General features: G+C 36.3%; 1 protein-coding gene across 1 annotated transcript in view; it reads right to left on the reverse strand.

The window, feature by feature from the left end:
- LOC150089270 (spatacsin-like) overlaps nt 1–13947 on the reverse strand; it is a 445059-nt gene that overhangs the window by 189092 nt on the left and 242020 nt on the right. Inside the window, exon 12 of the mRNA XM_090389929.1 lies at nt 6942–7106. Coding sequence (XP_090246055.1) covers nt 6942–7106 — 165 coding nt within the window. The remainder of the gene's footprint in view (nt 1–6941; nt 7107–13947) is intronic.

The following is a 13947-nucleotide window of genomic DNA, read 5'->3' on the forward strand; positions in this document are numbered from 1 at the left end:
AATACAACAATATCACCTTTTGTGTCCTTAAAAGATGATATTTGCTGTACAACAGCATCTACTGCTGCCTGCAGAGACTTACCCTGGTCCTATTCCACCTATCCCTTTTGAACAATATATTTTCCATTCCCCTGTCAACAGAGTCACCAACAATAACTATCTCCTCTGGGACCAGTGCATTCTGCCTTGGGGATTGCCACTGTGCTGCCTGATGTGCAAGTGTGAGCACTGACATTGAGTTGGGGAGGTGGGAGTTTTGATGGGCTCCCCCATTTTAATTCCTTCAAGGGCATCCATCCTCCCGTTCAAGCTCTCATAAACAACCATCAGAACATCGAGTCGGCACCTAATTTCTTCATCATCTCTACACCAAACACACAAAGACATCCTCCTTGGTTGTATCATGTTCTGTTCTAGAAAGGTTTGCAGACATTGCACAAGTAACAAATTTCATAAGGCCATGATTCATAGGAAAATCTTCTTTGGGCCACAGCACTCCCATTACTTTGAGCCTGTTACTTTGCTGCTCTAGTTTGGGGCATAATTTCCTTTTAAATTTAATATAACTGGGAATACCAAACTAAACTAATATATGTAAATGCAATAATAACAGATAATGGATTGATTAAAAAAATTATAACTTCCAGTTTAAAACAGTGCTACAAATGATTTTGACAGGCTTAGTTTCCACTTAACTTGGTCTGATAAGTGGAAAGAGACAAAATGCCAACTGAGAAATAAATTATATTATTAGATGGACTGAATTAAATATGTTAGCTGAAGTATTTGAAGACTCACCATCTAGGCATTCCTTGAGGTTCTCTGTGCTATGCAGATAGGCAGCAAGGATGGTGTTCTGTTGATGACTTATTGTTTGTTGCTTTAAAAATTGCCTTATAACTTCAATATATAAGGCAATTTTTGAGATTGCACTTCAAGTACTATGTCCAAGTATGGAGCACAATGGTACTTGGTTTGGTTTTGTTTGTTTAGATTTTATTTTCACAGCAGCATTAGTAGCACCAGGTAACTCTCCTCCTAGATAGGCTATAATATATCAAGCACAAGGTTTTTTTTTTCTCTTAATATTTTAATATTTTTCAATTAGGAGAAGGCTACTAAATAAATTGCATGACTTAAAAGCAGGAAAAAAAACTTGATATATTATACAAAGAAGTTGGGCTAATTAAAATGATATAAATTCTCCTTTTTAAATAAAAAATATAAAATATTAAACACATTATCTTCTTCTTTTTTCCCATTAAGCTTGCTTCTTGATCATTGTCATATAAAATCTGCTTGCGTGTATATGGCTCAGACAGAGAAGCAGTAAAAGACACGGCATCATTTTATAAAATTCAATCAGTGAATAAATGCTGAATAGTTAAAATGGTTCTCCACAATATTCTCATGAATGCTCACCAGTAGCCCTTTAAGTTCTCCTGCTTAAGCAAGAGCCAGCTGTCCTCTTGTCTACAGGAGATTTATCAAAAGTAAATGGTGAACTGAACCCTCAAAAACCACAAACATTTGTAAAGATAGGATAAAGGGAAAAGTCCTAATCATGAAAAAATTACCATCGTTCTGGACAATCATACCCCAAAACCATTCAGAAAATTTTGATTACTAATTTGCTATGATTAGAAGAGACTAGTACTTGTGAAAATGAAACTAACATGTTCTTTGCAATTGGTGCTGGACTTTATGCTGGCATTTTTCATTTTCACTTGTGAAAATGAAACTCCTGCATTGGTGCTTGAATTGTTTAAGTAAGAGGTGAGCAGGGATAATTTGAGCTGCTCATAAAGCATGATGATAGTGCACTTTCAGAATTGGGCAGAAAGATCCCACTAATTTTAAATTCATATTTTTAATGATTGCATATATTAGGTTCTGTGAAAACATTAATTTATTTGTTTATTGTCAAACTTTGCAGAATTAAAAAAAACATTTAAGGATGCAAGCTGAAAGGAAACACAATAATTAAGAAATACTAAAACTGACATTCACATCATTCTGGTAGATAATTTTTTTTACATTTAATGACTGCCTCCCAGTGCTTTTTTGGGATGGTACGCCATATCACCACCTTTATTGACAATGATTTGTGACATTTGGATGCAGTACACTTCGAAATTTGTAATATTCGTAAATTTTTTTCAAATGTTTACCTACTATTCAAATAAAGTTAAAGTTATTTAACTAAATTTGCATTTTTCACTGTCTATTGTTAAGGTGTTTTCTATATAAAACTTTATAACCATTTTTAGAATTCTAAATTACTCATTCGGACCTCTGTTTAACAAACTCCTTTTATAGCTAATTTTTTTGAATTTCCCCTTGGAAGTCACAAGGAATACTAGAGGTGCTAAAAAACAACACTTTTTTTCACTTATTAAATGACATCAAGAAGCTAAAGGTTTTGATAATGATAAGTTAATAATCATAATAGCAAATACCCTAACCAGAACTTTGTAAAAATTGCTCACTTCACTTGAAGTTTGATGCCTGCATTACTTCCATTTCTAGGTATGCAATGTTTGCATTTATTTCTAGCCTTCAGGCAATTTAGGCAATTAGTACTGCTGCATGAATTAAGAGAGTTAATGGGATTACCATTCTACAACTTAGGGATACTCATAACACTTATCCGACCACCTGTTCCACATACAGAGAAGTCACGCTGGTCAACAGTGAGCAGATCAAGGGGTATTCCCGATGCTGCTAGTGGGCTTTCGTCAACCTTCTACTGCAGCAGTGTCCAACCTTTTCCCTCAGATCAGGCCAGCAACCTCTCACCCACTCTCATTTTTTCCCCCCTAACAATTTATCCTGGACTGGGGCTCCTTTGGGCTGGGGGAGTCCCCTTCCTCTTTCTCCTTCCCCTGACTCTAGTTTTCTTTTCCTCCCTGGGAAACTTGTTCTCCAGGGAGGAGGGCGAGCAGATAGTAGGGGAGGTCTTGCCTTCCCGCAACTAGGGATGAGTACCTGGAGGCGGAAGTCCAGGTAGCCAAAAGGCCAATGCACAACACTACACTACAGAACACACATGCAAGCTCACAGGTAAAATTTGTCTGTCCTCTCACTTGCTCCCAAGTGAGATGAAAATCTCCTGTCCGGGATTAAAACTTTTTTTTTCTCTCTCTGCTTCCTTTTCTCCTAAAGACGAGGCCACACAGAACGCTACACTATGTATTCTTTGTATGCTATGTTTGCTACACTAAGTGGCCACACTGGCTACAATCCGTATGAGACTTCAGGAGAGAAAAAGAATTAAATTTATTTTTCTATCGTCATCAGTCTTGTACAAGATGTCTACTGCGCATGCCCATCATCAGCGACGCTTAAAAATATAGCCACAAATCAAACAACATGGTGACGTAGCTAGACAGCGAACATAGCGAACCCAATTCTGTGTGGCCCCTTACGTTGTCTATAAAGGGAACTATTTTTCCCATGTATAGCAAACATAGTGTACGTAGCACTCTGTGTGGCCTCAGTTTAACCCAGAGGTTCCCAAACTTTCTCGGTTCACGGTGCCCTTAGTGTCGCAGTAATTTTTTCACGGCACCCCTAGGTCAAAAGAAATACCTAACACAGTGGTTTTTGACCTTTTAATATATACCTATATAATAATTTTATTCTTTATATAGAGGTACTAAATAAAGATCAATTATAGATCACCACAAAATTAAAAAGATATGGTACAATGTACCATACACCTTTTTATAATGAAATTAATGTATAAATTAAAAAAAAAAATAAATAAATAATAACAACTTTTACTTAAACCAAAATTGCACCCCAAGAATGTTATTGTGGCACCCCAGTTGAAAACCACTGGCTTAACCCAATTCAACTGGTTGGAATTTTTTTTTTTTATTACGATATATACTAGCCTTACCTTGACAGAGTCTGTAAAAACTGAACAGAGCAACGAGGCGGAGAATAACTTCTACTCTAGGAGCCGCCCATACAAAAACACAAATACAATTTTCTGATACAGGGGCCATATTCAAAAAATTCAAAGTTATTTTTCTTTTGTGGGCCGCACTGAGTGATTTGAGAAAAATTAGTGTTACATTTTCCATATCTTGTTACATGTAAAAGAAAAATTGAAAATATCCAGAAATTTTATTAAGTATGTACACAATTACATTCACTGAACAAAACATTTAATCAGAATTTTTTGATAATTAACAAAATTTAAAATTCCGCTTTAGTTCACTTTCCGCACAGGCTGTAGGTTGGACACTACTGTGAATCAACTGTAAGTGTTGAGTGGTTTTCTTTTACCCCAACAAAAAATCATTTGTTGTTTTGTGGAAGTGCGTTATACACAATTTTCCATAAATTTTCCCTATCTCTATTTACATGGTCGCAATACATAAATAACACCGACATTTTGGACAGTTTCAAAAAAAATAAAACAAGAAAATATTCGAATTTAACAACTTGTTCAAAGAACTAGCGACAATATCGAAATGTTGGCATTTGGTGAAAATGAAGTTAGAAATTGTCAGTTAGGTTACAGATAAATGAAAGAGATACAATTCGGGGATTTCAGGAGTACCTAATCGATAAGACGGTTTAAGAAGAATTGAAGCATTTGATAAACACTCTATGAGTACGATACCAATTTCATCAATGAATGTGAATGAGGATTTTCACAAATGAATCCGACTGTCAGCCTAACCAGAGCTTCATTGATGACAAAAACATTTCTTCACTACTATTTCTTAAAATTGTAGGCCCACTGGTGACACACTTCGACCCAGCAAATATGTTGATTCGTGGCTGCTTTGGAAACGTCATTCAGCAACAGACACAAATGGAATAAAAGAAGTCGGCATAGTGTGTCGGATGAGAACTTTGGAAAAATTTGGAATATTCTACAAAAACTTTATTATGAAATTATATTTACTTATTACTTATTTTACTACACATTTTTACTTATTTTTTTATATACTTAATTTGTTGTCCTTAATCCAAAAACATTACTACTAAAGTAACAATATCAGGAAATTTTTTAGAATACTAAAAAAATTTCAAGAGTACTTTTAGAATTCTAAAAATCCTTTTAATTTTCATTTTTCCTGATAGTAAAGAATGAGTACAGGCACCTATTTTTTTACAAAGAAAGCACTACTGTCTCCCATATTTTTAACATATGTGCCCATCACAGGTTAAGTATCAGGATTTCATTAATTTTTTTCACTTATTAAATGACATCAAGAAGCTAAATGTGTAGACAATGATAAATTAATAATCATAATAGCAAATGCCCTAACCATAACTTTGTAAAAATTGCTCACTTCACTTTAAGTTTGATGCCTGCATCACTTCCATTTCATTATCAGCAGCATATAAAAATTTACTATCTAATAATGAGGGATCATTACAATCTGATGAAGTTCTGAAAATCTACATAACCTATAATGATTAGCATTAGCATTAGTAGAGGCATATGATGCAAGAGAGCAAGCTTTTGCAGCATCAGCCAAAAAGAAAAAAAAAAAAAAACTCACTCCCATTTCACCCCTTCGTTCGTTCGAAATACCTGTCCAGCTGAGCATTAAATTCATTCAGGCTATCAACTTCCACAACAAGGAATGAAAGTCTGTTCCACCAACCAACTACCCGCTGGCTAAAGGCAAATTTCCATACATATCTATCCTACATCTGTCTTTCCTCAATTTGAATTTATGCCCTCTCAGGTGATCATTCTGAGCAAGAGGAAGAATCCCATCGGCATTGTGCATACTCAAACCATTCAAGGCTTTATACACCTCTATCAGATCACCTTGCCAGTGCCTAGTCTCCAGACACTGTAATTTGCAAAACTTAAGCCTTTCTTCATAAGAGCAACCCTTTGTTCCATTCACTAATTTTGTTGCCCTTCTCTGTACTCATTCCAGCAGCTCTACATCCTCCTTGAAATGAGGCCTCCAGACCTGTATACAGTACTCAAGGTGTGGCCTGACCAATGCCTTATACAAGGGAATAATCACCTCCTTATCCCTGCTAGAAAAATTCCAGTATATCATTGACAATACTCCATTAGCTACTCTTGCAGCCCGTCTGCACTGGTCAGAAAACTTCATATCTGCCTGCACAACCACCCCCAGGTCCTTTTCATTCTCTACCACTGTCAGTGTAGTACCACAGAGCTGATACATTGCTCTGGGGTTGCTGTTTTCCATATGTAGTACTTTACATTTGTCAATGTTAAACTTCATTTGCCACCTCTCAGCCCATCTGCTTAACTTTTCCAGATTCTGTTGCAGCAGCATAGCGTCAGTAGTGTCCTTAACACCCCTGCCAACCTTTGTATCGTCTGCAAACTTGGACATTAAGCTTGATATACCATCATCAATATCATTTATAAATACAGAAAACAACAATGGACCCAACACTGAACCTCGGGGGATTCCACTAAAAACATTAGTCCACGAAGAGTAGTGTCCACTGATTACTACTCTCTGTCTTCTCCCCCTCAACCATCCCTTTATCCATAGCAGCAATTTGCCTCCAATGCCACACTGCTCCAATTCGTGCAGCAGTCTTCCATGTGCAACAGTATCAAAAGCCTTTCTAAGATTCAAGTATATAATATCAAAGTTATTCCCTGCATCCAGTTCTTTTGTGACTGCATCATAGTATCCAATCAAATTGGTCAGGCAAGACTTTCCCTTAACAAAACCATGCTGTGTCCGAGCTATAACTGAAGTCTTGTCTAGATGATCCTGCAGTGCTTCCATTAATTTTCCTGGAACAGAAGTTAAACTCACAGGTCTATAATTACTTGTGTCAGCCTTTGATCCTCCTTTGTGCATTGGGGTCACATTTGCACATCTCCAGTCTATGGGTACCTCCCCCGAGTCCAAAGAAGCTCTCATGATATTAAGTTAATAATCAAGAAATTTTTAAAAATTACTTACTTGACTTAAGGTTGGATGTCTGCATTTCTTCCATTTCATTATCAGCAGCATATAAAAATTTACTGCCAAATAATGAGGGATCATTACAGAGTCTGATGAAATTCTGAAAATCTTCTGTAGGTGGAATATAGAGGAAGTCCACACTTCTATCAGGACCTGCAAATTCTGCAAAAAAAAGTAAAAAAAAATAATAATAAATAATATTATAATATACAAGGTGTTTTGCTTAATATGCACCAGCCGTTAATTCACTTAGTCTTGATTTTGGGAGATTTTATGAGAGACCTCTTGTTAATTTTCAAGATAATAATTAAAATTCGATACAAAGTTTATAGGTACAATTTTATGATTCTAAGTTTAAGAATTGCCTAACATTGTTTTTTTTTTTTTTTTTTTAAATATGAGAATGGTGTGTCCTATCATTTGCTTAGGCAAAAAACATCAAAAATTTATTTCAAAATTCCCCAAACCTTGCTTTATAAATTAAATTAAGTGAATTTCTCCTCCCCAGCAAAATTTAATGTTATAATGTCTGTGTAATACACTGCAAAAGCTGCTTCTAAGGGGTAATATGGTTAACATTTGCTAAAAATTCATTATATTTTGAAGAGAATAAAAAAAAATTGTACACATAAAAAATCATAATACTGCATCAATAGGGCAGTATAGTGAGTATTAATGTTTGTAGAATGATAATTATTGAGAACAATAATTATTATTACTCTCCCTTGTGCATGTGCTTGATTATTAGTTATTAATAAAGTACATGCATCAGAATATTAACAATGCAGGAGTGCACAGATAATGAAGCACTGTTCAAAGTGATGTTTTATCCTAATACTGATGATCATGTGAGTGTAAAATTTTTTATTTTTCTCGGAGAAATGCATTTTCATCATCAACAAATTATTAACAAAAATAAGTAATATTAACAAATATACTTATATTTGTTAATAATATTTAAGTTTTAGTTAAGTATTAATTTAAATCAATTCCACTAACAATGCTGTTACCTTTGTTCTTCAACAACAACTTTCTTTTGCTATTTCACTGTTGGGAAATTATTTCTGAACGCTACACCTGCATGGCTAGCAAAAACACAAAAGAGTATATTCTATGACAAAAGAGGCAAATAAATATTTGCATGTATTACATTGTCGTCACTATGAAATACAACGTCTATTTTTGCAATCCTTTCGATTCCTCTCATACCGCTTTTATGCTTAATTGTTTTCAAATGTCTGATTACATTGTATTTTATACCATTTGAAATCAAAAACTCATATTGACAATGGTATACACAGTAAATTTGTTGCCTTTTCAGATTTTATGATTCACGGAAAAATATTTTGTACATGACTTCTCAAATTTTACATAATTTTTCGTTGGCATCTTACTGAAATATATTAACCAGCTACACATCATTTAAATCTGTTGAAATATCACACATTAACAGAATACAATGCTATTATCTGCATTTTTCCGGTGTATGAAGAGCACAACAGGTGCCTATTCATTAATGAAAATAAGCAGTAATTTGCAAAATTCCAATTTTAACATAGTTTAACTTCATTGATATCAAATTTATGATATCCAGAAAAACTGAAAGCAGATGCTCAAATTTTATAAAAGCACTGCAAATGTATGTTTCTAATTAAATAATCCACAGTGGTCCTGTTCCTTCAGAAGCCATGAAAACATCACGAAAATGTAGCTACTTTCTACTAAATAGTAGCTACATTTTCATGATGTTTTCTACCATACATGACAAACACTGATCATTTTTTCAGGATTTTGTGCAAACGGCTTGTCAAAGCAACTGGATGATACTTTATTGATTTTCTAGAATCCTTTCCTGGGCTTTGGAAAGGCAAGGAAAACCATGCACTGCAAGGAATCTAAAACTGTCTTTTAATAAAGATTCTATTGAATAGACTAGAATATCATCTGTTATCATTTTGTAATATCCATTACAAAAAAAACCTTTCATTTCACAATATATATTATCTCGCCCAAATAGCACTTGGTCATTAGCAATAGAAAGGGCACATGATGCAAGAAAGCAAGCTTATATAGCATCAGACAAAAAAAACCCACTCTTTTCATTTTATCCATCCACTCCCTCCAAATGTATGTCTAGTTCTGCCTTGAATCAGTTCAAGCTATCAAACAAGGTTACCAAAAAAGCTAGAGACATTATTATGGATAAAGCGCAAATTTGGCACGGCCTGCCCGCTGCACTGCTTATGTCTGTGTGACATAATGTCTGATATCCGAACAATATCTGCCTTTGATGTCTTGACTAGCACTTCAAGCTCATCAAATTTATTAACTATACTCCTAGCATTGGTGAACATTCAAGTATACATGGACCTGTTTCTACTCTTAGTTACCCTAACACAGCCCTTGTATTTACTTGTTCCACTATGACTCCCAGCAGTCCTGGAAATCCCCACTGCCTTGCTTTCCAGGCTGCTGCTCAATTGCATTTCAATAGAAGCACTGCAAGAATCACTTTCGCCTTTGCCAGCAGCTATTGTTAATCAATTAATTCGTGTATACCTACAAGCTAGCAGTTTTCCGACCCACCTTACTCTGCCTCAATAGCATCAGGAAATATTCTTGCATCCTTTCTATTTAAGTGTATCATTATTCTAATGCTACCTTTAGTTAGCATTAGTAGAGGCATATGTGATGCAAGAAAACATGCTTATAGAGCATCAGCCAAAAAAAAAAAAAAAAACCCCTTCCCAAACATTGTCTAATTCAGTCTTCACATTTTATTTAAGCTATTAACTTCCATAATGATAGATCAAAGTTCCAGCAATCAACCACCTGATAGCTAAAGACAAATTTCTGCACATCTATTCTACAACTGTTATTTCTCAATTTGAACTTATGCCCCCTCAATTGCAGAATCTGAGCAAGAGGAAGAATCCCATCGGCATTCAGCTTGCTCAAACCATTCAAGGCCTTATACAACACAATCGGATCACCCCGCAAGTACCCTATCTCCAGACACTGCAATTTCCAGAACTTAAGACTTTCTTGGTAACAAGAAAGTCTTACTTCCACTCATTAATCTCGTGGTCCTTCTCAGTACTTGTTCTAGCAACTCTACATCTTTCCAAAAATGCCGCCTCCAAACCTTTATGCTGTACTTAAGGTGTGGCCTGACCACTGCATTATACAAAGGGATAATCACCTCCTTATCCCTGCTAGCAAAATCCCTATATATCACTGGCAAGACATCATGAGCTACTCTTGCAGCCTGTCTGCACTGTTCAGAACACTTCATATCTGATTGCACAATTACCCCCAGGTCTTTTTCATTCTCCACTACCCTGAGTGTAGTACTGCAAAGTTCGTATGTTACTCTAGGGTAGCGGTTCACAACATTTTTTGATGTGCGAACCCCTTTCAACACAATATTTTTAATGCAAACCATTAGGCCTATATTCTCTGAAATCGTATAATATTTCTGAATTTTTATTATAAAATATTTCCAGTACTACGTTTTTATGAGTAACATTATTAAAAATTATTTATACGTTGTAAAGCAATTGCCCTCAATATTTACCCATCTCTGTTCCCACCTCTGTCAAAACTAGATGGTTCTGTTGCCACATCAGCCAAAGATAAAGCTGACATGCTAGCATCCTATTTTCCTTCGAACTCATGTTGTTGTTGTTATTTGGTTTTTAGGAGCATTAGCAACTAAGGCCATATTGCTCCGGGGGTATGCGGTTGTCCTTCTCTGACCTTTCCGCATCCTCCAGACACTGTCGTATTCAGTTATCATCGTAAGGTGAGGCATGACAGCCAGGGTTTTAAGTTTTTTATTTTTTATTTTTTTGATAGACCTAGAAACGTTTTACACATTCACTTATATGCATGATTAAGGGAGGTAATAAGCCGCATCTGTCCACCCCCTAAATCAACCCCTGACTCGAGATATCATACCGGTTACGAAAAATGTGTCACGCGCTCAAATCACATTACTAGTAGTGCGAGCATGGGAAGTGCCTCGCAGTGGAAGCCGCTGATGACGTCACTTCCGTGACCGATCAAAATTACTCGGTAGAAAGTCGGAAAAACTGCGAGCCCATTGTTAAAATATTCACAGTTCACCACTGGATAAGCTCATGCCTTGTTTTGCACTTTTTTTTTGCTGCCATGCATTCTGGATTCCACCAAGATTTTGGAAATGGTTTCCACCATTTCCAAAACCTTGCAGATGTTTTGGGGGCTGCAACTGCTGCCAAATGAACAATACCTTCTATAATATATATCGCTGCATCATTGACAGACTCCTGGCTGACTTGTGATGTTAAACTGTGCCAACTGATGGAAGGCATTTCAGTTAGCTTTATGAAGCTTTAAATGTAATATCTTGAGGGTTGACATGGTCCTCAGTCAAGGCAGGCATCACAGGGAAGTGATCACTCCCATAGTCCTCAGCTTACCCAAGTAAACAAGGAGGAGAGGAGAATACAAATCAAAGTCAGGAAATGTACAAGTTAAAAATAAAGAGTATGAAAAGGGTATTACTGCCCTGCCCATATTCAGGAGGGCGGCTAGTCAGGACCATGGAGGAACACGCATTTCTGTTTCTTGGAATATGTTGTCTACTGATCCTTGGGGAATACCTTCTTGAACAGTCTGAGGAAGAACATTTTGACAGCAGACTTGAAAGGTTTTCTACAGAAGGAAACTTTGGCTTAAAAGTGGCAGATAACCCTACAAACTTTAGAATGCAGATCTCAGAGAACACCATATCCTAAAGTGGTGTAAAATGCTTTTTCTGTATCCAGACTCACCATGACTAGACCCACTTCTAAACAGATGCATTGCAAATGTTCATTTCAGCTTTCTAGTTTTATAGCCAAACTATTTATTAGCTCCTGTAACCAAAGTCCTGCAAGTCTATTTTCATAGGATTTACTTGCATTGTGAATGCCCGACTGCTTATTGAAGAGGCATAGCCATATAGGATAAACTGGAAGTTTATTCTACATGAATTTATATAGGATATCAGAATTTTTTCTGAAAGCTGAGTAATAGCATTTCCTTCCTGAGATGGATTGGGGGTTCATCTGCTTCTTACATAGATATGAAACTTGAAAAGTCCTAAAAGCAACCAGAGCTATCCCAAACACAATGTGATAAAGTGTCAAGCTTTACAAGAACACTTTTATATATGGAACAACCCTGTATATTTTATATATGGGGGCAACTGTATTCCTAGTTAGTACAAAAATATGTGAAGCAGGGTATCAGCATTCCACACCAGGACAGAAACAATTCTTAGGATATTTAGTTTTTACAGATATGAAGTTTGGAAGTACATTATGTGCTCCTGGAAGTTTACTTTACTTTCAAGTAAAAAATTAAGAAAACAGATTGTTAGCAAGCGGAATAATGTGAATTTTCAACCATAATTTGGGTTTCAGATGGAGTGAATTTATTTTACAGAAGTGGATAACAGAAGACTTTTCTCAGAAAGATGATCCATTATTTGACATCTGGAGTTCTATTTTGTTTACCAAAACTTGAAGTTGTCTTTCAATTCTGACCATATTATGTGAATGACAGGAAATAGCTAGACCAACAGCAAAATGTTTCTGTGATGTCGGGAATATTTTGCATCATGTTGTTTATTTTGATTGCAAAGCATGTGAGTGATGCTTAATACTAATCCTTGGGGAACAGTATTAAGTTGAACCTTCTTGAACATAATCTGAGAAAGAACATTTTGGCAGCAGACTTGAAAGGTTTTCTACTGAAGGAAACTCCTGATTAAAAGTGGCAGATAACCCTGCAAACTTGGGCACGTAGATCTCAGAGAACACCGTAATCCTAAGTGATGTAAAATACTTCTTCTGTGTCCAGACCCACCCATGACTAGGTACTCACTCCTAACAAATGCATTGCAAATGTTCATTTCAGTTTTCACCATTAGGTCCAGAGAGGATCTGTTCTGTCAAAAGCCATACTGAATTTTGTTCAGTAGTGTTTGTAATTAAGGATCCACATAAGCCATTTACATACCATTTTTTCTAGGCTCAGGCAATTGGTAAGCAAAATAGGATGGTAATTATTCAGAGATGACTAGTGTTTTCCTGGTTTGGGAATGGCTAAGATAACTGAATAAAAGAGAATGGGCCTGTGGCACTGGTTTCCATAGGTTGCAAAAGAAGAATACAGTAGAACCAGTAGATACGGTAACCTAAATAAATTTTAATACGGTAAAGAAGCAAATTCCTTCCTCAGAAAGTACACACAGAAATGAAAACATAACATAAAACGTTATGAAAGGAATATACTAAATAAGTAGTGCATGCTCAGATTGCTGTGAGAATGCACTACTTATCCAATCACTACTATGTCAGATCAGTTGTTGGTACCTGATGCGTATATGGGATGACTGCTAGTGTTTGTCGTGCTTTAATACTACAGACTCCAAAATTGGATGTAGTCTTGTACCTCTACTGCAATTTAAAACTTTGTGTCAGCTAGATATATTTAGGGACTCTAACCATAGGCTTTGATAGTAGTGTTGAGACTGGTCGATCACCTCGCTGTTGTGGCTGGGATTGAAGTCATGTTGAGTTGACCAGAAAAGCTCTGCAATTGCAGAGTGTGCAGAGTCACTTGGGCGGATAGACCTATCATGTTCTGAAAGGCAGTCCTGAAGTCAGCTGGAGCTTTCCCTTGCACAGCAGCTGCCACAGTCATGGCAAGTGATCCAGTATACAATAACGCTGCATAAGAGAGGGGCGATGGGAGTTTTTACTCTCAAGACCAGAGATTGCAAACTTCTGCCAGGAAGTTGTAAGCACTTTACACAGTACTCATGTAAGGTCACAGAATTCTGGTCTGAGGTGCTCAGGTAATATGGGATATAAGCAGATATCGTTTTGCTGTCATGAGGGGATGAGAGCCTTGGGCGAGTTGCAAGTTCTTGTACTTGTCCAACACATGGGCTGAGTAGCCATAGTTGGTG

Source organism: Mastigoproctus giganteus, chromosome 2 (genome assembly GCF_048544385.1).
Source record: "Mastigoproctus giganteus isolate SK-2022 chromosome 2, ASM4854438v1, whole genome shotgun sequence".
NCBI lineage: Eukaryota > Metazoa > Arthropoda > Arachnida > Uropygi > Thelyphonidae > Mastigoproctus > Mastigoproctus giganteus.